Here is a 24,886-nt window from a genome sequence, read left to right as displayed (position 1 = left end):
CTGAACACTGCGATTCAACGTCCCCGTGGGGTTACTCTGAAGCAGAACCACATCTCTTCCCCTCAGTGATTACTGAGTTTTAAGAAGGCAGGTAACATGGGGTAGAGATTCTCGTGCAGCAGCAAGATAACTCTTCTCTCCAAATTTTCAAAAACCAACACTCCCTACACACACACACACACACACACACACACACACACAATCACCTTTTCTTAAGAAAGAAAGGAGGGTTTTTCAAATAGGTGCCTACAACATGCCATTTGCATAGGGATGAAAAATGTATTTTTCCTCTACTTGCTGCTGTGTAAGATGTTTACAGATCTGATTAGAAAACCTGGATGTACATAAAAAGTAATGCTTTCAATGAGATTCCTTTAGTGAAATCTGTCTATGCAGACAAGTGTATGCATAAATAATCCATATTTATGCAAACATGCCTATATTAACAACACACACACACACACACACACGTACCTAGACCAATAATTAAGCTTACATGGTCCTCTAAGCCCCCTTTGACATTTTAGCATGCATGTTTTTCAGAAGACAGATTTTTTAAAAATAATAAGCAGCTGCATATAATGCATGCCAAAGTGGCATGTTAGAGGAGCAAATACATTACCAGACGCATTTTGAAGTTTCTGGAACACCTGCAGGTAAAAGGAGCCTGTGAATCGGTTGCTGGCACACGGTATTCCTCTGAATCCCAGAGCTCGGTGTGACTGTGGGGGAATGTGAGGCGAGTGTGAGGCTGGAAACCTTTGAGTTGAGCTCACTCTAGGCATCAGAAAGCCTCAAAGAGGGGAAAGAAAAAAGCAGCCCAACAGACAGCTAGATGAGAAACTTCTGGCACCTCTCCAGCTCAGGAATGAATTCTCTGTAATTTGGAGATGTATAGTGATGGAAATGAAGAGAAACTTGGATTTAGGGGGGAATTTGCTCAGCCATGCAGAAATGGGCAGGTAACAGTCTTTCAGCTCATTTTAAAACAGTCATTCAGGAACAAGACTGAATCAAAAAATTAACAGGCATCCTTTTGCTGAAAAAATAAAAGGCTACTCCCGCCAGCTTCCCAAGATGCCTTTACAAACTTCAAATGGATCATTCCATCAGCTATTTGTTGCACATTTTATTAATCCCAGTGCAGAGGTAAACTGGAAAATCTAATCCCTTTTATGTAGAAAACTGGATTTATTGCTTCTTTTTATAATGCACTTTAGTCATATAAATACATAGATTTACTTAGAGTTCTCATTTCTTGTGTAAAACCACTACTGGTTGGTCCAGATAAAATGCTGAAAGTCTTGCTTGCAGCTTTTTAAGGAAGTGGAGAAAAAATGTTTTAATACTCAGAAGCCGAGCTGAATACAGATATTTAAATGTAGAGTTTGAAGCAAAGAGAGTATAAAGGAAGCGCCCTGAGCTATTAAGTAGCACATAAGACATACGGTTATACATGAGCATTGAGCAGGCAGGTGGCTCAAGTCTATAAATATATACATAATTAAGGATAGGAAGAAAAGAGCTGTGACAAATTAAGTTCTTAGAGACAATAGCTGTGATTTTGTTTAGGCTTACAAATAGGCTAATAATTTCTGGGGAGCACATGTGGGCTTCACCTTATCTGAAGAACTCAACTCACGAATAGAGAGCAAGGTTGGAAGCCTCACATGCTGGCAATCTATGTTCAAATGTAATGAGGGGAAGGACGATATTACCATGAAGAATGTTGTCATATTACATTGTGCCTGTGTGGCTTAACTACTCATCCAACCTTACAAACGGCCATTTGCCTGAACTCAATAGTAAATGTTCTATCGATGGGAGGGTGGAGGTGGGAGGCCAATTTTATTTGTTTTACTACCCGTGCACATTTGGGAGGCTCCAGATAAAATGCATGCGCTCAGCGTAGGAGTGATCCTTTTCAAGGCCACATTTATCTATAATAAATTCAAAGTAGAATTAATGATGACCAATTAAGCTATTTATTATTTTAACTCTTGAGGTCAAGGGCAAAACAGTGTTTATGTTTATTGACAGAGGGTCGATAGCAAGATGGCTGAAGATGGCTGGGCTCAATAAACACGTATTAACCAAGTAGCTTCCCGGCCTCCTCACATTCCAGGGCCCAGTCCTTTTTGTCTAGGAGATATTTTCTTATCTCTAAACTGCCATCTGCTTCATCCATCCATTCAACACATGTCTAGTGAATTGGACCCTCCATCTGATGCTGTGGACACTTAAGACGAGACCCTCCCTCAAGGAGCTTACCATTGCCAGGTAGTACCGCAACAGGTCTCAGGAAGGGAGGGGCACATTCAAAGTACTTACAAATACCCAGGCTCACCACAATCTCTTCTTCCATTTTGGATTCACTTTTGGTGGGGAGAGGCAAGCAGAGTTTGTGCACGGGCTTTGGGAAATTATCTCCCCAGGTGATTCTGATTAAGTCCCCCTCCTCTACCCCACAGGAGTAAAGGCAATTCAAGATGACTGCTATCAGCCCTCTAGTAATTGAGAGGAGGGTGTCCCATGCACTGCTGCATATACACTCAAGCTACAGAGCCACTCAAGCTAACCTGCCCTCTGTGGCTTTGCTCATTCCCTCCACTGTGGGGAAGGCCCAGACTTAATCAGTGTGCCCTACAGCCTGGGTCTGCTGGTTCTGAATGGGTATGGAAGCCAAAGCTAAAGGCAAAAGAGAGCCCAAATATTTTGGTTCATTCATATAACCTCTCTGGGCCTCTGCTTCCTTATCTGTAGAATGAGAGGGCAGGGCAGGCTTTGAGTCTGTGATTTCTCTGCCTAAGCCAAAACGCATGAGGGAGTCAGTTCTATGCTACATTGGCACCTACACAAGAGTAAGCCTGAGGTTGGAACTCAGAATTCTCCCTTCTACCATCTCACTGCCTAAAGGTACCTACTCAGCAAATCAAATTTCACGAGGGTGAATCTTCAGCCTGAGGAGCTGGGGACCCAGCACTGTACACTTTTCCTTCTCCGTGGGTGGACCACTGAGGAATTCAGAGCACGGAAACAAACACGTTATCTTCTGGCTCTCTCCCTCCTTGCTTCAGCAACTGCCTCAGCTCCGCTCCAGACGCCCTAGTGAGTGGCGGTTCCTGGAACCTTCAGGCAGAGTGGTCACACAGCCAGAAGCCAGGCTGCCACCTGGCCCCCTACCTCCATGGCTGATCCCCTTCTAATGAGTGTGAGGGCTTGAGGAACCGGGCTTAGGGCTATCTAGAACAGCTCCTCCAGGCTCTGCTCCTAACCTCTGGTGGTGGAGGAGTATCCCAGGTCACTCTTCAGAGGTATAAGAAGAGAACAGCCACACCATCCTCAGTTGGCCAGCCTGCCTGCCCACCTCACCCCTCCTTGATTTTCAGCACAGGCTCACTCTATGTCCCACAAGCCCACCCACGGTGACAATAAGAATAGCTCAAGGGGGAGGGCTCACTCAGCCTCTTCTCGCCACTGACTGCTCTGAGCTCAGCAACACCTGCATTCACTCAGGAAGAAACCAATAGTGGCAGGTATTTTGAAGACAAAGCTCATGTGACCGACTAAAATATAAACTTCTTCATGTAACAATTCTACTTAAAATTAAATGTTTTCTATCGCCTCTAGTTCTCTAGCTAAGAAAATCAGAAAAGCTTGGCCTTAAAGCACAAAGAGAAGGAAAAGCACAAATGTTCGAAGACGGCAGCACTGCAGAGAAGCTGGAGACCCAGACCTGAGTTTGAAGACAAGATTCTCTACTCAGTGGGTCTTTGGGTGAGGCATTCAAGTTCCCTCATACTGCTTCCTCCTTTGTAAAAGAAAAAATACCTACCTGATCAAGTTATTTCTACAGTTAAAATTTTAAAAGTGCTGGGTGCATCATAAGTTACTCAAAAAATAGTAACTCACATTATAATAATCAAAAGTGTCCAGTCACCTTCAATGCCCCCATTAACCTGTGGGGACAGGGACTATGTCTTAGTCATCTGCCTCATCCCTAGTTTGCCATGTGCCTCCTCACCCATTACACAAGTTTTCTTTGAGCATCTACCACTCCCACATTCCCAGGTAGGTGCCAGGGACACGGCAGTGGACAAGACACTGGTGGCTCCTGCCCTCATGTGGCTCACAGTCCAGTGAGGAAGATGAAAATTAAGTGATAACTAAAATATATAAGTTAAATTAAGTGCTAATTAAAATATATGCCTGTTCAAGCTGCCATAACAAATATCATAGATGGGGTGGCTTAAACATTACAGATCTGGAGTCGAGGAAGTCTGATATCAAGGTGCCTAAAGGTTTGGTTCCTGGTGAGAGCCCTCTTCCTGGCTTGCAGACAGCTGTAGCCTGGTGTCTCTTCCTCTTCTTACAAGGACACTAATTCCATCATGGGGGCTCCACCCTCATGACATCATCTAAACCTAATCACCTCTCAAGAGTCCTACCTCCAAATACCATCACATTGAGGGCTGGGACTTCAACATATGAATTTTTAAAAGACACATTCAATCCATAACAATATATAAATGAATTAACTGATTAGTTAATGACAATCTTTTTAGTTTTATTTTTTTGTTTATTATAGCCCAGACAATGTCAAGGGCACAAATGGAAGAAAATCTGTGACTGCTTCCAATAATCACCTTCAAACTGGGGTCTCAGGGCTGATGGGCTGGCCCTCGTCAAGTAACAGGTTTCTCCCCAGGAGCTGTCCCCTGAGACCCATCAGACTAGCTAGCCCAGGCGGCCCTTTGATCTGTCCTCATGGGCCCTTCCATCCCACCAGCAAAACGTTCTGGTTCCTGGCCTCATTGTTTTACATCCAAGCTGTCTGAAATGCAATAACGTTTTTTTAAAGAGCAACCATGATTTTAAAGTTCCAGGGATTCAGCCAAGGATATTTTTCTAAAAGAGAAGCAATATCTGTTTTTGGAGACAGAACATTTCATAACAGAGATCTCATATATTTCAATGAGTGATAAACAGCGACATGTACTGAACGCTCACAGAAACCAGACCGCAGAGTGCATGTGTGTGCACGTGTGCGTTTGTGTGCACGCGTGTGCGTGTTTAATGCTCATCCTGCCTGAAGAGGACAAAGTTAGGGAGACAAATGCACTCTAGTTACTTAAACCATTCAGATATTTAAGGCAGACAGTTAATGGAACAACATTAGAGCCTGTCTCTTAAGGGCCAGAGATTACCTTCTGTTCTCCCTGATGATTCCCTTTGATTTCAAAGGCTTTGGCTACAATACAATACTCCCTGCAAGCAGCACTAGGTAAGAATTCAACCTGTGCAAGTGCTGGCCAGCAGATGTCTACATACACCTAATCCAGGGAGAGACCACATGGGATACTGCAATTCCACACAACTCATGCTCAGTGGCAAAGGAATTTAAAATAGAATGAGGCCCCAATATCATAACTGTGAGTTTGGCAAGATTATTCCACCTATGAGTTTTGTTTTGTAAATTCATGCTTGCTGCATGGAAAATCTCTGATAATCTCCACCCATCAAGACAGTCAGGGGCTATAGAAAGTGAGCTCCAAAGCCACACAGCTTCCTCCATGAACCTGAAAAGCCTTGAGTGTGGACAGGGGTGCACCCGTGTCCATCTGGGGCCCATCTGGGGTCCTTAGATACTGTGAAACTGAGGCATCAGTGGAAGACGTGTTAGGAGCTGGCAGTCCACCTTAGGCAGAAGGGCTGGAGGCTTGGAGGCTTCCTATGTCTACCCATCCTCAGAGATGTGACACTGCCATGGGGCCAGCAACCACAGATGGTGCTCCTCACAGACAGGCAGGGACAGACCGCCATGGGTCTGCATGAAGCCTCAGCCAAGACACAGGCTGGGCACCATTACTGAGCCTGTGGATGTGCAACAGGAAGCTGGGGGGGGGTGGTATTAGTCCCAGTTTCCTAACCTTATGGGTGTTATTTCTCTGGATCAAATGGCAAAGGATAAGGAGGTGATTTTACGCGAAGGTAACAGTGCCATGCTAGATAGACATCTCAACCCTAAACCCTTACTCACCTGAGAAAAAATTGATATGATCTCCCTGCCTCTGGTAAACCATCAACAATTAGGCTGAATTACCCCCAACCTGGCTTTTTACATTGATTCCAGCTGGTGATAATAGGTATAAAATCACAATATAATACACATGCACATGTAATTCTGTATTTATCACTATATATTTTGCTGTAAGACAAATATATTGTATTCCTTAAGTGACAACAGCAAGTGACAATACTTTCAAGCTCTGAAAGGCTAGCCAGTGGAAGAAAATGAGAACAATGTGCAAGCACCACCCACAAAAATCCAAGGTATAGAAAGTGAGTGACTAGGAGTCAATTAACCAACTCAGAATAAAGAAGTGACATCTTTGAGAGTCACTCATTCTCAAAATGTGCAGAGTATGGGGGGTTGACCCTCACTCCAAGGGAAATGGGTCCAAGTAGGGAACGAGTACTGGACCAGGAGTCAGAAGATCCAGGGTCTCAGCTGTTGCTCCATCACCTAGCACTGTGACCTTAGCCTCAGATCTCCCATCAGTGCAGTGGGGATTATGTCTGCTCTGCCTGCTCTATAGCACTGATGTATGGAAAACACCACTATGTATATTAATTTGTATACCAATTCAAAAACAGTATACAAATGTACTGTGGTCTCACTGTCCTACCTCAGCCCAAGGCATCAGAGTACCACTCGTAAATCATTACTGTTCTGTCCACATAAGTCTTAGCAAAGGGAGAAAATTCCTATAAGAACCTGAAGAGGGAGTCAGTGTACAGAGGATTAAGCCATATGAAAGAGAGAGGCAAGAAAATCAAACTTCCCCCCATGCCTAATAATCCAGCCCAGTCTGGGGTAGTGCACTACAGTTAAGTGTTAGGCTTCCAAAGAGCCCTATAGATTGACTATCAAAGTTTCTGCTCAACTGAACTGAAACTTTGCAAAGTGGCCACCACTAAGACTCACCAAGGAATTCCTCATATAGACAGTAGTCGATGTCAATTAACCTTTATGAACAAGAAAAATAAATGCAAAGGTTGAGGAATTAACAAGGAGACAAGCACAGATGCCAGACACAAGCATGATGTTACTGTAAATGCTACAATCACATGGTGCTTAATTTTAGTATACTAGAAATGGCTCTCGTGACAAAAGATCTTTTCTAAAAATGGAAGTGCATTAAAAGTAGGGTCTGAGCCTAATCTATATTTTCCCCTATAGCACTCTGATTAGTCCCACATCTGCACTGGGAGTGCAAATATTTATTGAAGATACCACACTTGGTGCCTTCTGAATGAACGCTTGAAGAATCAGTAAATATACTTCATTCAGCTGTGTATCATTCAACTTCCTTAATTGAAGATTCAAGCAAAATTAATTAAATTCATAAGTTATGAAAACATCTTTTCCCCTTAGAGGGAAAAAAGGATTTATGGAGTATAGAACAGAGTGACAACAACATCACTTGAGTCCAATAGCAGCCCCAGGGCAACAATGCAGTTGGAAGCTGCCCGCGCCTCCCCTTGGCCTAACCCCCTTCTCTTCACATCCCCACTTCCAACCAGCAACATGGGGGGCCTCACAGGCATATATTGATATGTTGAAACTCAGAAGACAAGTGCAAGTTCTGTTCAGGCCCTGGCCCATAGCCCAAAACACCCCCACTGCACACCCCTTGGGCTTAGACATGTGCACACTAGTTATGCAGTCCTGCCCATAAAATACTGGACCAAAGGCAGAGGTCTTCATGAGCTCTAGAAATCACGTTGGGGTCATTTAGGTAGGGATTTCTGGAGTGTGGTTATGGAACCATGTTCTAAAAAAGGGGACCAGAGACTCCAGGTGGGTATGTCCCCTTGGTTCCTCACTCCTTCACCTAACAGGAAAGGATACAACCAGAGAAGGACACGAGTCAAGCCTTCTAAGACTCAGGGCAAGGACTCCAGTCGCCCAGATCCAAGGAGGTAATCCTTGAGCCCATCACCCTTCCAGCTAAACTGTCTTCTCTCTGTGATTCCTTTAATGGTAAACTCGATGAATAAGTAATCTACACCCACGGTTCATTTTTTCATCAGCCTCTTTTTTGTTAAAGCCTTTAATTTTGCAACTTCTCTCATTATAATCTGTGTCCTCACTACCCAGTATAATTATTTTCTCTAAGAACATTCACAACATTCTTCTTTCCAAATTCAATCACACCTGGCAGTTTCCCCTGCCACCAATGCACCCTCTTTTAACTGCTAACATCATTCTCCACCTGGACCCTCTCTAGCCTTGTTCTGCCCCTGTGCCCCTTTCACGCTACTTTCATCTGTTCCCTCTGCCACTACTTTAATTTCCCTTCCTCTACATCAATTCACTGGAGGTTAAGTACTGCTCTGGACCAAGTATCCTTCCAACTCAACACGTAGATGTTCATCTATTCTCATGGTTAGCTGATCCCAAATGGACTTGTTCAATTTTCATCAACCCAGAATGCTTCTCTCTCCCTTTGCAGCAAACCAAATCTCTTTTTTGTTTTTAAACACTTGAAGCTCATCTTTTCTATGAAACATCTCCACGTTAAGTCAACTCAGACCTAACCCCTCCAGATAATATATAATGATGCGAAAGCTGAGGGTCTATCTCTGAATGGGTATCATGGAGGAGCACATAGAGATGGTAAAGCAGGTTCCTCTTATTTGCCAAGCCTAACTGTTTGTTATTACCTATATTTCCACAGTCATGTTTCTCACAATTTGATGTACACAGGAATCATTCCGGGATCTTATTAAAATGCAGATTCTGATACAGTAGGTCTGGCTGGGGCCTGAGATTTTGCATTTCTAACAAGCTCCCAGGTGATATTGTGTTATTGTTCAGTAAGTCACACTCTGAGTACCCAGTGCCTAGAGAGCTGTACTGCAAAATTTTCTGAGAATGAGTTCAGATTTAGCAGGAGAGAGTGAGGTGATTGATTAGTATTGTCTGCCATGAGCATGGGAAGACAATGGCAACATTGATCAAATGATCAGTCATTCATTGCTTCAATGATTTATTCAACAAAGATTCACTGAGCATCAACTATGTGTCAGGCACTATGAACACAGACAGAGGAAGTCCCTAGGCCCATGGAATTTACATCCTATTAGGATAGAAAGACAATTAAAAAACAAACAAATAAGCAAGGTAATTTTATATAGTGGTAAGGGCTGTGAAGGCTATAAAGGCAATGAACAGGTGATGCATAGAGAGGAATTGGAGAGGGCTGCTTCCAACCAAGTGGTCAAGGAAAGCCTTTCCACTGAGGTGATGGCTGGGCTGAGGCTTAACAAATAGAAACAACTCAGACATTTGCTTACTAAGAGAACAGCCTCTCATCAGTGGGAACAGACAAAGCAACTGCCCAGAGTCAGGAATTGGATGAGAGTGCCGCATACTTGCCATCCTCAGATAGTGAAAAAAAAGGCATTGACTTTGTATTCAGGTAAGTATGTGTTCTAATCCCAATCGTCTCATAATGGACAAGTTATTTAACAGAGACACAATGGTGAATAAGGTAGATGTGATTCTACTCTCATGAAGCTTCCATTCCAGCCATCTTAACCTGTTTCCTCAGCTATAAAATGGGTAAAATAATACTGACTTTGCAGAGTCATCAAATGAAAAAAAGTTTTGAAAATTTTAGTATACAATACTTAATAAGTACTCAGTAATTACGAGAACCCCTATCTTCCCTTACATTTTGGTAATATAATGTTGACAAAGTTTATATGCCTTTTGCGTATTTAAGATTCATTTTTTAATCTGTTATATTCTTTCCCTTAGATTATAAATTCTCAAATTTAGGGAACATAATCTTTTATAACAGTTTGGCACCTTGGAGACTCTTCACACAATTATTCAACAAATATTTTACTGAGTTCCAAACAAATAAATATTGATCATTGTTTGGTAACTGTGTTATAAGGTAAAACAGAGCAAGATAAGAGGGGAAAAGGGCAATGGAGGAGGGGAAATGTTATTATACTTAGACTGGCCAGAGAGGCCTCACTTGTAAGATCACATTTAGGCTGAACTGAGGACAGAGTGAAAGCCATGTGAATTTCTGAGAAAAGAGTTTTCAAGCCGAGGAAACAGCAAGCGCGGAAGTCCCGAGTGTTCAGTGGGTTTGGGGAAGAGCAAGGAGGCCAGTGTGGCAAATTCCTTCATTTTATAAAAGAGGAAATTGAGGGCTAGAGAAATAATTTTGGCAGACCCAAGTGTACCAGTTAATTTTAGCTGCTGTAACAAAATGACCAAATACTCAAACTCAAGAGAAGTATATGTCTTGTTTATGTAAATTACAATACCAGTATTCCAGAGCAGCAGGGGAATCTCCTCCAAGCAGTGACTCAGAGACCCAGGCTCCTTCCATATTGTCTTTGCCATCTTAAAAGTTTCCAGGCTCGTTTGGGGTGTCGATCTCTGGTGTCTGATAGGAAGAGATTATAGAGGATCACATATAAGAGGTTAATAATACACCAGCCTAGAAGTGGTACACATCAATTCCACGAACACTCATCTGCTATCATTTAGTTAATTGACCACTACCGACCACAAAGGAGACTGGAAAATGTCGTCTAGCAGGAAGATGAGAAAAAAGGATTTGGTGAGCAGCTAGCCAGGCTCTACCAGGCCAAATCACCTTCCTCCTAGCCCTTTACTTTCTTTACTTTCTTCCTTTGCAAATGCGTGTGTGAAAATACACACGTATGGGTGAAAATAATGTTTTCTATAAACATTATAGAAAAATATATAGAAAAATATATAGAAGTTCTCTCTAAAAAGTATAGAGAACATATAATGTTCTCTATAAAGTGGTCTCTATCTTAGTGATAGTTGGTGCTAATAATAATGAGACACGAGATAAAAGAATTTCTAGTTATCTGCTACCAGCCAAAACACATTCCATTGTCAAGGAGTTTAATCTTACTGAGATGAGAACACTGGAGAAAGAGAGATACATATAATGGAGTGAAGGATCAGGCAGAGATATGACGTGATGGGGCAGAAAGACTGCACAGAGAGAAAATCTATTCATTAACACACTTCACCTCCACTGGTTCATAAGATTTAGCTGCAACTTGACAACTAGTTGTTCTCTGAATTTTCTCACCCTATCATTCACATCAGCAAGATTGTTGCAAGGATCATGTAGAGATTACATATGTAAATATAAAACTGAGGTATCACTGTTGTTATAAAATGCAATTATAAATAATGGAAAGAAAATATCAGTGTTAGGGAGGCAAGAAATTAAGAGTCATACAACAGAATTGGGTTATTCTACAGAAAGTCTTTTTCAATATCGGAAACAGTCCAATTAAAACTCTCAAAAGCAATACATATCTAAGAAAAACATGGGGGAAGATGGCGGAAGAGTAAGACGTGGAGATCACCTTCCTCCCCACAGATACACCAGAAATACATCTACACGTGGAACAACTCCTACAGAACACCTACTGAATGCTGGCAGAAGACCTCAGACCTCCCAAAAGGCAAGAAACCCCCCACGTACCTGGGTAGGGCAAAACAAAAAAGAATAAACAGAGACAAAAGGATAGGGACGGGACCCGCACCAGTGGGAGGGAGCTGTGAAGGAGGAAAGGTTTCCACACACTAGGAAGTCCCTTCGCGGGCAGAGACTGCGGGTGGCGGAAGGGGAAAGCTTCAGAGCCGCAGGGGTGCGGAAGGCAAAGCGGAGAGATTCAGTGCCGACTAGCACTCACGAGCCTGAGAGTCTGCTCCCCTGTCTGCTCCCCTGTCGGGGCGGGAGGGGATGGGAGCTGAGGCTCGGGCTTTGGTTGGAGCGCAGGGAGAGGACTGGGGTTGGCGGCGTGAACACAGCCTGCAAGAGGTTAGTGCGCCACGGCTGGCCAGGAGGGAGTCCGGGGAAAAGTCTGTACCTGCCGAAGAGGCAAGAGACTTTTTCTTACCTCTTTGTTTCCTGGTGCGTGAGGAGAAGGGATTAAGAGCGCTGCTTAAAGGAGCTCCAGAGACGGGCGCGAGCCGTGGCTAAAAGCGCAGACCCCAGAGACGGAAATGAGACGCTAAGGCCGCTGCTGCCGCCACAAAGAAGCCTGTGTGCGAGCACAGGTCACTATCCACACCCCCCTTCCGGGGAGCCTGTGCAGCCCGCCACTGCCAGGGTCCCAGGATCCAGGGACAACTTCCCCGGGAGAACGCACAGCGCACCTCAGGCTAGTGCAACGTCACGCCGGCCTCTGCCGCCGCAGGCCCGCCCCGCACTCCGTGCCCCTCCCTCCCCACGGCCTGAATGAGCCGGAGCCTCCGCATGAGCGGCCCCTTTAACCCCGTCCCGTCTGAGCAAAGAGCAGAGGCCCTCCGGTGACCTACACGCACAGGCGAGGCCAAATCCAAAGCTGAGCCTCTGGGACCTGTGAAAACAAGGAAGAGAAAGGGAAATCTCTCCCAGCAGCCTCAGAAGCAGCAGAATAAAGCTCCACAATCAACTTGATGTACCCTGCATCTGTGGAATACATGAATAGACAACGAATCATCCCAAATTAAAGAGGTGGACTTTGAAAGCAAGATTTTTGATTTTTTTCCCTTTTCCTCTTTTTCTGAGTGTGTATGTGTATGCTTCTGTGTGAGATTTTGTCTGTATAGCTTTGCTTCCACCATTTCTCCTAGGGTTCTATCCATCCGTTTTTTTTTTCTTTTTTCTCTTAATAATTATTTTTTTACTTTAATAACTGTATTATATTTTATCTTATTTTATTTTACTTTATCTTTTCTTTCTTTTTTCCTTCCTTCCCTCCTTCCTTCCTTCCTCCCTCCCTCCCTTCTTTTTTTCTCATTCTTTCTTTCTTTCTTTCTTTCTTTCTTTCTACTACTAATTCTTTCTTTCTACATTTTCTCCCTTTTATTCTGAGCCATGTAGATGAAAGGCTCTTGGTGCTGCAGCCAGAAGTGAGTGCTGTGCCTCTGACGTGGGAGAGCCAACTTCAGGACACTGGTCCACAAGAGACCTCCCAGCTCCACATAATATCAAACGGCGAAAATCTCCCAGAGATCTCCATCTCAACACAGGCACCCAGCTTCACTCAACGACCAGCAAGCTACAGTGCCGCACATCTGATGCCAGGCAACTAGCAAGACAGGAACATAACCCCACCCATTAGCAGAGAGGCTGCCTAAAATCATAAGTGCACAGACACCCAAAAACACACCACCAGACGTGGACCTGCCCACCAGAAAGACCAGATCCAGCCTCATCCACCAGAACACAGGCACTAGTCCCCTCCACCAGGAAGCCTACACAACCCATGAACCAACCTTAGCCACTGGGGACACACACCAAAAACAATGGGAAATATGAACCTGCAGCCTGCAAAAAGGAGAACCCAAACCCAGTAAGATAAGCAAAATGAGAAGACAGAAAAACACACAGCAGATGAAGGAGCAAGATAAAAACCCAGCAGACCTAACAAATGAAGAGGAAATAGGCAGTCTACCTGAAAAAGAATTCAGAATAATGATAGTAAAGATGATCCAAAATCTTGGAAATAGAATAGACAAAATGCAAGAAACGTTTAACAAGGACATAGAAGAACTAAAGATGAAACAAACAATGATGAACAACACAATAAAAGAAATGAAAAACACTCTAGATGGGATCAATAGCAGAATAACTGAGGCAGAAGAACAGATAAGTGACCTGGAAGATAAAATAGTGGAAATAACTACTGCAGAGCAGAATAAAGAAAAAAGAATGAAAAGAACTGAGGACAGTCTCAGAGACCTCTGGGACAACATTAAACACACCAATATTCGAATTATAGGGGTTCCAGAAGAAGAAGAGAAAAAGAAAGGGACTGAGAAAATATTTGAAGAGATTATAGTTGAAAACTTCCCTAATAGGGGAAAGGAAATAGTTAATCAAGTCCAGGAACCACGGAGAGTCCCATACAGGATAAATCCAAGGAGAAATACGCCAAGACACATATTAATCAAACCATTTAAAATTAAATACAAAGAAAACATATTAAAAGCAGCAAGGGAGAAACAACAAATAACACACAAGGGAATCCCCATAAGGTTAACATTTAATCTTTCAGCAGAAACTCTGCAAGCCAGAAGGGACTGGCAGGACATATTTACAGTGATGAAGGAGCAAAACCTGCAACCAAGATGACTCTACCTAGCAAGGATCTCATTCAGATTTGATGGAGAAATTAAAACCTTTACAGACAAGCAAAAGCTGAGAGAGTTCAGCACCACCAAACCAGCTTTACAACAAATGCTAAAGGAACTTCTCTAGACAAAAACACAAGAGAAGGAAAAGTCCTATAATAACGAACCCAAAACAATTTAGAAAATGGGAATAGGAACATACATATCGATAATTACCTTAAATGTAAATGGACTAAATGCTCCCACCAAAAGACACAGATTGGCTGAATGGATACAAAAACAAGACCCATATATATGCTGTCTACAAGAGACCCACTTCAGACCTAGAGACACATACAGACTGAAAGTAAGGGGATGGAAAAAGATATTCCATGCAAATGGAAACCAAAAGAAAGCTGGAGTAGCAATTCTCATATCAGACAAAATAGACTTTAAAATAAAGACTATTAGAAGAGACAAAGAAGGACACTACATAATGATCAAGGGATCGATCCAAGAAGAAGATATAACAATTGTAAATATTTATGCACCCAACATAGGAGCACCTCAATACATAAGGCAAAAACTAGCAGCCATAAAAGGGGAAATCGACAGTAACACATTCATAGTAGGGGACTTTAACACCCCACTTTCACCAATGGACAGATCATCCAAAATGAAAATAAATAAGGAAACACAAGCTTTAAATGATACATTAAACAAGATGGACTTCATTGATATTTATAGGATATTCCATCCAAAAACAAGAGAACACACACTTTTCTCAAGTGCTCATGGAACATTCTCCAGGATAGATCATATCCTGGGTCACAAATCAAGCCTTGATAAATTTAAGAAAATTGAAATTGTATCAAGTATCTTTTCGGACCACAACACTATGAGACTAGATATCAATTACAGGAAAAGATCTGTAAAAAATACAAACACATGGAGGCTAAACAATACACTACTTAATAACGAAGTGATCACTGAAGAAATGAAAGAGGAAATCAAAAAATACCTAGAAACAAATGACAATGGAGACACGACGACCCAAAATCTATGGGATGCAGCAAAAGCAGTTCTAAGAGGGACGTTTATAGCAATACAATCCTACTTTAAGAAACAGGAAACATCTCGAATAAACAACCTAAACTTGCACCTAAACCAATTAGAGAAAGAAGAACAAAAAAAACCCCAAAGTTAGAAGAAGGAAACAAATCATAAAAATCAGATCAGAAATAAATGAAAAAGAAATGAAGGAAACAATAGCAAGGATCAATAAAACCAAAAGCTGGTTCTTTGAGAAGATAAACAAAATGGATAAACTATTAGCCAGACTCATCAAGAAAAAAAGGGAGAAGACTCAAATCAACAGAATTAGAAATGAAAAAGGAGAAGTAACAACTGACACTGCAGAAAAGGATCATGAGAGATTACTACAAGCAACTCTATGCCAGTAAAATGGACAACCTGGAAGAAATGGACAAATTCTTAGCAATGCATAACCTGCCAAGACTGAATCAGGAAGAAACAGAAAATATGAACAGACCAATCACAAGCACTGAAATTGAAACTGCGATTAAAAATCTTCCAACAAACAAAACTCCAGGACCAGATGGCTTCAAAGGCGAATTCTATCAAACATTTACAGAAGAGCTAACATCTATCCTTCTCAAACTCTTCCAAAATATAACAGAGGGAGGAACACTCCCAAATTCATTCTACGGGGCCACCATCACCCTGATACCAAAACCAGACAAGGATGTCACAAAGAAAGAAAACTACAGGCCAATATCACTGATGAACATAGATGCAAAAATCCTCAACAAAATACTAGCAAACAGAATCCAACAGCACATTAAAAGGATCATACACCATGATCAAGTGGGGTTTATTCCAGGAATGCAAGGATTCTTCAATATACGCAAATCTATCAACGTGATTAACCATATTAACAAATTGAAGGAGAAAAACCATATGATCATCTCAATAGATGCAGAGAAAGCTTTCTGTTGTAAACCAGATTTTGCAGAGCAAATTAAGACCCACCACTTTAATATTTGAAAATTAAATATCTGGATTTATTATGCATGAATTACATAGAATACTTCTTTTTCCTAAATGACAGAAAAAATTCTTCCCAAATGTACTTCTGTGTGAAGGCACTGGTTTTCATAATTAAATCCTAATAGTGTGTAGCTATAAAGTTATATTTTTATAGTCATATGTCATATGTGTGCTTATAAAAATGCAAAGTTTAAGCTTCAATGTTCGATGCAGTTACCCTACATATCTTAAAAGAAGTTAAAAATACCAGCTTCCTATCTATCATTATTTTGAGCAATAATTGTTGTTACTATTACTTATCTATTGTACCCTAAATTTTTTTGCTCAGAACAATGATGTTAATAAACTGCTGGAAAGCAATCTACAGATTTGCAATCCCTATCAAACTACCACTGGCATTTTTCACAGAACTAGAACAAAAAATTTCACAATTTGTATGGAAACACAAAAGACCCCGAATAGCCAAAGCAATCTTGAGAACGAAAAACGGAGCTGGAGGAATCAGGCTCCCTGACTGTAGACTATACTACAATGCTACAGTAATCAAGACAGTATGTTACTGGCACAAAAACAGAAAGATAGATCAATGGAATAGGATAGAAAGCCCAGAGATAAACCCATGCACATATGGTCACCTTATCTTTGATAAAGGTGGCAGGAATATACAGTGGAGAAAGGACAGCCTCTTCAATAAGTGGTGCTGGGAAAACTGGACAGGTACATGTAAAAGTATGAGATTAGATCACTCCCTAACACCATACACAAAAATAAGCTCAAAATGGATTAAAGACCTAAATGTAAGGCCAGAAACTATCAAACTCTTAGAGGAAAACATAGGCAGAACACTCTATGACATAAATCACAGCAAGATCCTTTTTGACCCACCTCCTAGAGAAATGGAAATAAAAACCAAAAATAAACAAATGGGACCTAATGAAACTCAAAGCTTTTGCACAGCAAAGGAAACCATAAAGAAGACCAAAAGACAACCCTCAGAATGGGAGAAAATATTTGCAAATGAAGCAACTGACAAAGGATTAATCTCCTGAATTTATAAGCAGCTTATGCAGCTTAATAACACAAAAACAAAGAACCCAATCCAAAAATGGGCAGAAGACCTAAATAGATATTTCTCCAAAGAAGATATACAGACTGCCAACAAACACATGAAACACAACATCACTGATCATTAGAGAAATGCAAATCAAACTACAATGAGATATCATCTCACACCAGTCAGAATGGCCATCATCAAAAAATCTAGAAACAATAAATGCTGGAGAGGCTGTGGAGAAAAGGGAACCCTCTTGCACTGTTGGTGGGAATGTAAATTGATACAGCCACTGTGGAGAACAGTATGGAGGTTCCTTAAAAAACTACAAATAGAACTACCATATGACCCAGCAATCCCACTACTGGGCATATACCCTGAGAAAACCATAATTCAAAAAGAGTCATGTACCAAAATGTTCATTGCAGCTCTATTTACAATAGCCCGGAGATGGAAAAAAATCTAAGTGTCGATCATTGGATGAATAGATCAAGAAGATGTGGCACATATATACAATGGAATATTACTCAGCCATAAAAAGAAACGAAATTGAGCTATTTGTAATGAGGTGGATAGACCTAGAGTCTGTCGTACAGAGTGAAGTCAGAAAGAGAGAGACAAATACCATATGCTAACACATATATACGGAATTTAAGGGAAAAAAAAATGTCATGAAGAACCTAGGGGTAAGACAGGAATAAAGACACAGACCTACTAGAGAATGGACTTGAGGATATGGGGAGGGGGAAGGGTAAGCTATGACAAAGCGAGAGAGAGGCATGGACATATATACACTACCAAACATAAGGTAGATAGCTAGTGGGAAGCAGCCGCATAGCACAGGGAGATCAGCTCGGTGCTTTGTGACCACCTGGAGGGGTGGGATAGGGAGGGTGAGACGGAGGGAGACGCAAGAGGGAGGAGATGTGGGAATGTATGTATATATATATAGGTGATTCATTTTGTTGTAAAGCAGAAACTAAACTAACACACCATTGTAAACCAATTATACTCCAATAAAGATGTTAAAAAAAAAGAAAAACATGATTACCAGGGAATAAGTCAGGACGTAAATAATCACTAATGTACAAAGTCCGTGCTTTGAAAACTCTACCCTTTCTTAAACTAACAAGGCAAAAAAAGCTTTTAAAAAAAAAATAGTCTTCTTTAGTTTTAAATTTCTTAGGATAGGCTAAAATTATATAATTAAAGTCAAATGAACCCATCCCATACAGACATTCACAATTTGAGATGAATGAAGTGGTCCTTTGACAGAAAATATAAATTAAAATAAGGTTGAATTTTATTTAATGCTCATTAATGACTAGAAAACACCATGTAAATTAAATCTACCACTGATTTTTAAATTGAGTCATGCAGGTAACAACTTGAAAAACCCCTGATAAAGTCATAAAAAGATTAAGATAACCTATAGCAAAAAATTAGGAAAGGGCCTATCAACTTGGAAAAAATAGTAAGAGCTGAGTCATATCATTTCATTTAATAAATATTTACTGAGCACTCACCATGAGCACTTTATGCTGACCACCTCCTGAATATAACCCTATTAGCCCCAGATTTCTGAAAACAGTCGTAATTCCCCAAATCTCAGCATGAATTTTATAACCTTACTTGCATCTGGCACCAAAATTTTCCCTTCCATAAGGACAGGTTAACGATGGTGTGGAGAAGCGCCATGGCTTTGGGGGCATGCTCGATGGAGTTAAGTGGTAACGGGTAATATATGGGCATGGGGTACACACAACACAAAGAGAGAGATCCTTTGTCAGAACTCATTATAATTATTTCCTGTTCCACTGATTTGCCCATTAATCTTTGATCATGTGCTGCCTCTGACATTTCCTGTCTGGTCAATCTGTATTAATATACTATTCTTTTGCTGGTTTAATTTCTTCGTCTTGCCTCTCTGAAGAGAGAACCCATATATAAAATGTTTTGACTTATTTGAAAGCACTTTTGCACACATAGGTGCCAAATTGTAATATCTGTTGATGTAATGATTGAATTCAGAATCTGTGAATCTTTTTAGATTAGGCCAGAACAAATTAAAAGTAAATCCAAGGTAGAATAGTCTTCTCCCTATAACTGAGGACCTGAAGCCCCTATTGCAAGTGTTGAGGTTTTTATCAGTAATTATAGGAAAAGCTTTGAGTAGAAGGAAATACAGGGATAATGTGAAGAGAATGGACTGGGGGAGGGAAGGAAAGAGCAGTGGATTGTAAAGCACATCACAACCAAACTTCACTAAAATCCACCTACCAAAGAGTTGATTAATATCTCTGTAAACTTCACACCCAAATACCAAAAACATATGAAAGATTAAGAGTGAATGGTCGGTCAGAAAAGACTTAATAATACCATCCTAATTGTTAAAAAAAAAAAAAAAAGATTTTGTAATTAATTAAAACCTTTGAAGTGCAAATATACTGTCTCCAGAAAATGTTAATTTATATAATGAGGTATATTTGATTTTAAAATGAATTCATAATCACCTTATAATCAATTCATATTTTGTTCCATATATAATTTTATTGTTAAATGTATAAAGACATAAGTTTGAAGAAAAGACTGTATTGGGCAGAATAATGTCCCCCCAAAGATGTTCACATTCTTGAAATTGTAACTTTGGTACATTAAATTGCAAAGGGGAAATTAAGGTCGCAGATGAAATTAAATTTGCTAATCAATTGGCCTTAAGATAGAGTTGCCTGGATTATCCAGGTGAGCCCAATGTAATCATAAGGGTCCTTAAAAGTGGAAGAAGTAGGAAGAATTATGTCAGGGTGATGCAATATGAGAAAGACGCAACCAGCCTGAAGATGGAAGAGGAAGGCCATGAGCCGAGGAATGCAGGCAGTCTCTGGAAGCTGTAAAAAACAAGTAAACGGATTCTTCCCTGCAGCTTAAAAAAAAAAAAATGCAGGTCAGCTGACATCTTGATTTTAGCCAGTGAGACGCATGTCAGACTTTTGACCTTCAGAAATTTAAGATAATAAATTTATGTTATTTGATAAATGGAATATTTATAAATGGAATGGATATTTATAATGAAATATTTCCTGTCATATCAATAAACAAAGTATGTCACAGTCACCAATGATTGCAGCCCTCCAATGTGAGCTGGTGAGCCCCGCAGAAACTCAGGATGTGAAGATACAGGCCCAAGATAGCTAAGGTGTATATCAAAGGAGTAATTTCAGTGAGCCCAGACTCTTTGCATCTTCCCATACATAGAAAAGCGCTAAATTCCTTAACTTGGGATATCTGGTTTTCTTTATTTAACAATAGTCTTTTGATGTTCCCAATCACCTGCTCTTTGTTGCAAAACTCCTATATATCCTGGCTCCCCGCTTGGCCTCCTGGGAGCGGTTTCTCAGAGTTGTCTGCGATGCTGTCTCCCAGGCAGTCCTCATTTTGCCCCAAAGAAAACTTAACTCACAACTCTCACGTTGTGCATTTTTTTTAAGTCAACATATTTTAACACTAAGTTTGTGGTCACTTTTTATAGTACCTATATAATACAAAGGCCAAACATTTTATAAGTCTTTAGACTACAGTTTATATCTCAAATGCACCTTAAAAAATGTAAGGAAATAAAATGTACGCTTTTAAAAATAAGTTTGCAGCATCAATAAAACAAGTAAATCAAAAACAAGAACAATAAAAGTAACGATAACAATAAGACCCAAATAGAATAATATTTATTTTCAAGAAAAAAACAAACAAACCTAAAACTCAGAACCATTTTGTGATTTTAAACCTGCCTTCTTTGGGCAGCTATGTAGCTCTTTTTCTTTCACAGTGAGGTGTAAAATTCCTTAAGAAAAATGTGATGAAATGTGTCTCAGAGAAACTGATAATGTGCCTTAGCCCTCCACCCCCACCCCCAGTGGATTGCTTTGGTGTGGCCCTAAGCCCTACTTCAGCTTTAATTTTAAAGAGCATAATACAATATTTGCTTCAAGTTCTCTGATGAGAAGAGGTACTATACTAGGAATAGCAAGCAGGTAGACTCTGACAAGGTCAAAATAAACTGTTCCCAGGGTAACAGCAAAACTCCAGCTGTTCATCACTTCATCACATCACAGGCAGTGTAGCAGGGGTGGAGGGTGGGGGCAGGATTCGCACGTATTGTTATTGCTAATTACTGATGTTGAGTTGAATTCAGTCTTTTAATTTTGAGAACCTCCAAAATTCAAATTCCGCATATGCTGTGCTCAAATACAAATAAGTATATACAAATAAGCAAGCAGATATGTAAAGGGAATAGTAAATCTACTCAAAGAAGGCAGGAAAACAACATCACTCCATTACCAAAAGCGTGATCCATAACTCCTTATAGCAGAGTTCAGCTAGACCAAGCCCCAAGTTGACAGGTTACCTCTAAAAAGCATCCCACTTTTGTTGCTGTTTTAATTGCAGGGAGAGGATGTTTGGAAAAGAATGGGGATCAGGAGACCCAGGGTCCAGGGTTGACTTGCCCAATAACTGATCTTTGTGAAATCTAGGTTTCTACTTTGAAAATTAAGGAGATTAAACTAAGTTAATGTGTTCCAAAGTTTGGGATCTATAATGGTGGAAGTAGTAGACGAGTTGGTAAAAAGTTTTAAATAATACTGAATCTCAAAGTAAGAAAGTTGTTTCCGTTTCAATGCCCTTTTTAACTTTTCTACAAAGGTCAAGGATAATGTCTCAGCTTGGTGCTAGTAGAGATTTGACACCTCGCTAATAAAAACAAATCTCCTTTTTTAACAAAGAGAGGGCAAGCCTTAAGTTCAGAGCCTTCCAAAGACAAAGTCATTAGCTAGAATTAACATATTGGTTTACCTTTACTGTATTTAATTATACTTTTTTTTCAATTTATGGTATATAAAACTGATTTCATTTATATATAAGTAATAATGTAATTTATTTAAATAAAAACAAGAAGTTGATTTAAAAAAATATTAACTAAATAAGTGCTAATTACACAGGTATTTTTAAAAATCTTGAAAAGGAGGTATCCAACTGACTTGAAGTTTGAAAAATGGTGAATTAAATCATTTCTAGGATCCTTTCCCATTCTATCACTCACTCTCTGAGCCAGTAATCAGAAACCTTGCCTCTACTATCAAGGTTTTTTTTTGTTGTTTTTTTTGTTTTAGCAGTACGCAGGCCTCTCACTGTTGTGGCTTCTCCCATTGCGGAGCACAGGCTCCGGACGCGCAGGCTCAGCAGCCATGGCTCACAGGCCTAGCTGCCCCGCGGCATGTGGGATCTTCCCGGACCGGGGCAGGAACCCATGTCCCCTGCATCAGCAGGCGGACTCTCAACCACTGCACTACCAGGGAAGCCCGTATTATTGAATTAATATATACATACCTCATTTCCAGAAAAGAAATAATAATTGCCCAAAGCCAGGAAAAGCAACATGTGTCTCATTATTGTGTATTGAGTGAATAACTGGATCCTTGCTTCTCTTACGTAAGGATGTTTATGGACCTAAAGAGAATCCTAGATCTAAAGCCACACCTAAGTCAGTGTAAACATATGGTTTCCCTGTTTATAGTTTATACACCCTTGGGAATGTTAGAAAGATAAACCTCTTCAGTCATTGTCTCAGAACTCAAGTTCCTCCCAAACCATGAAATATTATTTCAATACTACTTGAAAGCTCACACCTGTAAGTCAAAGGGATATTTTATTACTGGCATGCATTATCTATCTTTGCCCAATCAGGAAGGTATGAGAAGGTGGATGTCCACACTCATAATCTGTCAACCCAGCTCTTGTGGTATGAATCAGGGGAAAGGAAAAGGCGGGGTAGGGAATGAGGTGGCAGAAGCCAGGCCAGATAAGAAAAGTCATGAAAGTGCAGGAACTGCTCTGGGCCTTGCAGGGGGATGGCTTGTTGTGTGTGTGCTGGGGTAGGGAGTAGGGAGGGAGTGGACACACAGTAAATTATGGGGCTCAAAGGGGAGGCACTGGGGCTTCCCTGGTGGCGCAGTGCTTGAGAGTCCGCCTGCCGATGCAGGGGACGCGGGTTCGTGCCCCGTTTCGGGAAGATCCCACATGCCGCGGAGCGGCTGGGCCCGTGAGCCATGGCCACTGAGCCTGCGCGTCCGGAGCCTGTGCTCCGCAAATGGGAGAGGCCACAACAGTGAGAGGCCCGCATAACGCAAGGAAAAAAAAAAAAAAAAAAAAAAAAAAAAAAAAAAGGGGAGGCATTGTCTTCCTGAGCAGAAATTAAGTAACTCATGTTCCAGGCTGGCTGGGTCAGCTACTTGCTGATATGTGACATTGGACAAGTTAGGGTTAGGGTTCGCTTCAGTTTCCTCAGCTATAAAATGGGGCTAATAATAGCTATCTCACTGGGTTTCTCTGGGGATTATATTAACATTAAGACATGTAAGTGCCCACCATCATCACTTCAGCATAGCATGTGTCTTATATTGTCCATCATTGTAGCACATCTACGTTGTACCGTCTTTATCTATTTGCAGGTCTTGCCCTGCCTCACTGGTCCCTTAAAAGACAGGAACTGTGCTTTATTCATTCTTATTTCCAGAACCTTGAACAACCCATTAAGGTCCGACTGGACCTTAATAAATTCTTCTTGAATGAATTCATTTACAGACCAATGCTATTACAGTGATTCTCATCACTATACAGCCCAACTACTTTTAGAGGATACACTAATGCATGTAATCATTAAAACTGGAAGAAGGGAAAAGGCTTAACTCATCCCAATAGGGCTTGAGTATTGTTGTTATGGAACTGAAGGAAACAAATTAAAAGCACATATTGTGCATGAGGTGAAAAAAATGATAAGGAGAAAGGAGTGGGGGACTGCACAGAGTAGTACTGCTTTGTGCCAAGAATTTTAAATTACGATCTGGTCTTTCATACACACACTGCAGAGATAATTTCTTCAATAGCCCTTTATTTTTCCCAACATTACTAATTAGCCTGATGAGAGGGACTTAGCCAAGCTGGTTAGTACAGTACAGAATTTGGATAAGGACTTGATGAGGGACACTGTTCTCCAACAGCCAGCTGAGAGGCTCCCTGTCAACATATTTAATAGTCTTTCCAGCTTTCATAACTCTGCCGCCTCGGACTCTCAGAGCTTGTCTCCCAAACACGATGCAACTTGGACTTACTCTCAAGTTAAAATATTTTGAAAGGTCATGCCAGACTTCTTTTCAAAAGAAAATATATTATTTAACTTTATGATTCTAAAAAGGCAATGATGATTCTAAGGAGATGATGTAATAAACAATATTTTTAAAGTATATTTTGTAAAGTTAGTTTATCTCCTATATAACATATTCTCTCTTCTTTTCTTTGATGGGGGAGGGTATTTTAAAGAATACTTTCTCTGAATGCCCATAGGTGACTAACTCTGCTGGTTCACTTTGTTTAAAGCTGAACCTAGAACAACCAAAACTCTCATTCACCTCCTGGGATCTAATTAGTGGAGAACTTGCATGCTAAAAAAGTCATCTCCAAACACCCCAGGTACTTCATTTAAATCTCTAATTTACCTCTCATGTTTGAATTACCAGACAGTTCTAAAAACGTGC

At 40.7% G+C, this 24,886-nt stretch overlaps 1 protein-coding gene across 2 annotated transcripts in view; it reads right to left on the bottom strand.

The window, feature by feature from the left end:
• The window catches only part of SCHIP1 (schwannomin interacting protein 1), a 785,715-nt gene extending 784,901 nt beyond the window's left edge, over nucleotides 1-814 (bottom strand). For both annotated transcript variants that reach the window (XM_007454123.1, XM_007454124.1), the window contains exon 1: nucleotides 623-814. In XM_007454123.1, coding sequence (XP_007454185.1) covers nucleotides 623-631 — 9 coding nt within the window. In that variant the 5' untranslated portion in view covers nucleotides 632-814. The remainder of the gene's footprint in view (nucleotides 1-622) is intronic.
• Nucleotides 815-24,886: the final 24,072 nt, after the last annotated feature.

The sequence above is a fragment of the Lipotes vexillifer genome, unplaced genomic scaffold, assembly GCF_000442215.2.
Source record: "Lipotes vexillifer unplaced genomic scaffold, Lipotes_vexillifer_v1.1 scaffold641, whole genome shotgun sequence".
Classification (NCBI taxonomy): Eukaryota; Metazoa; Chordata; class Mammalia; order Artiodactyla; family Lipotidae; genus Lipotes; species Lipotes vexillifer.
Note: the sequence above shows the minus strand (reverse complement) of the source record. Positions and strands in the feature narration are given on the sequence as shown.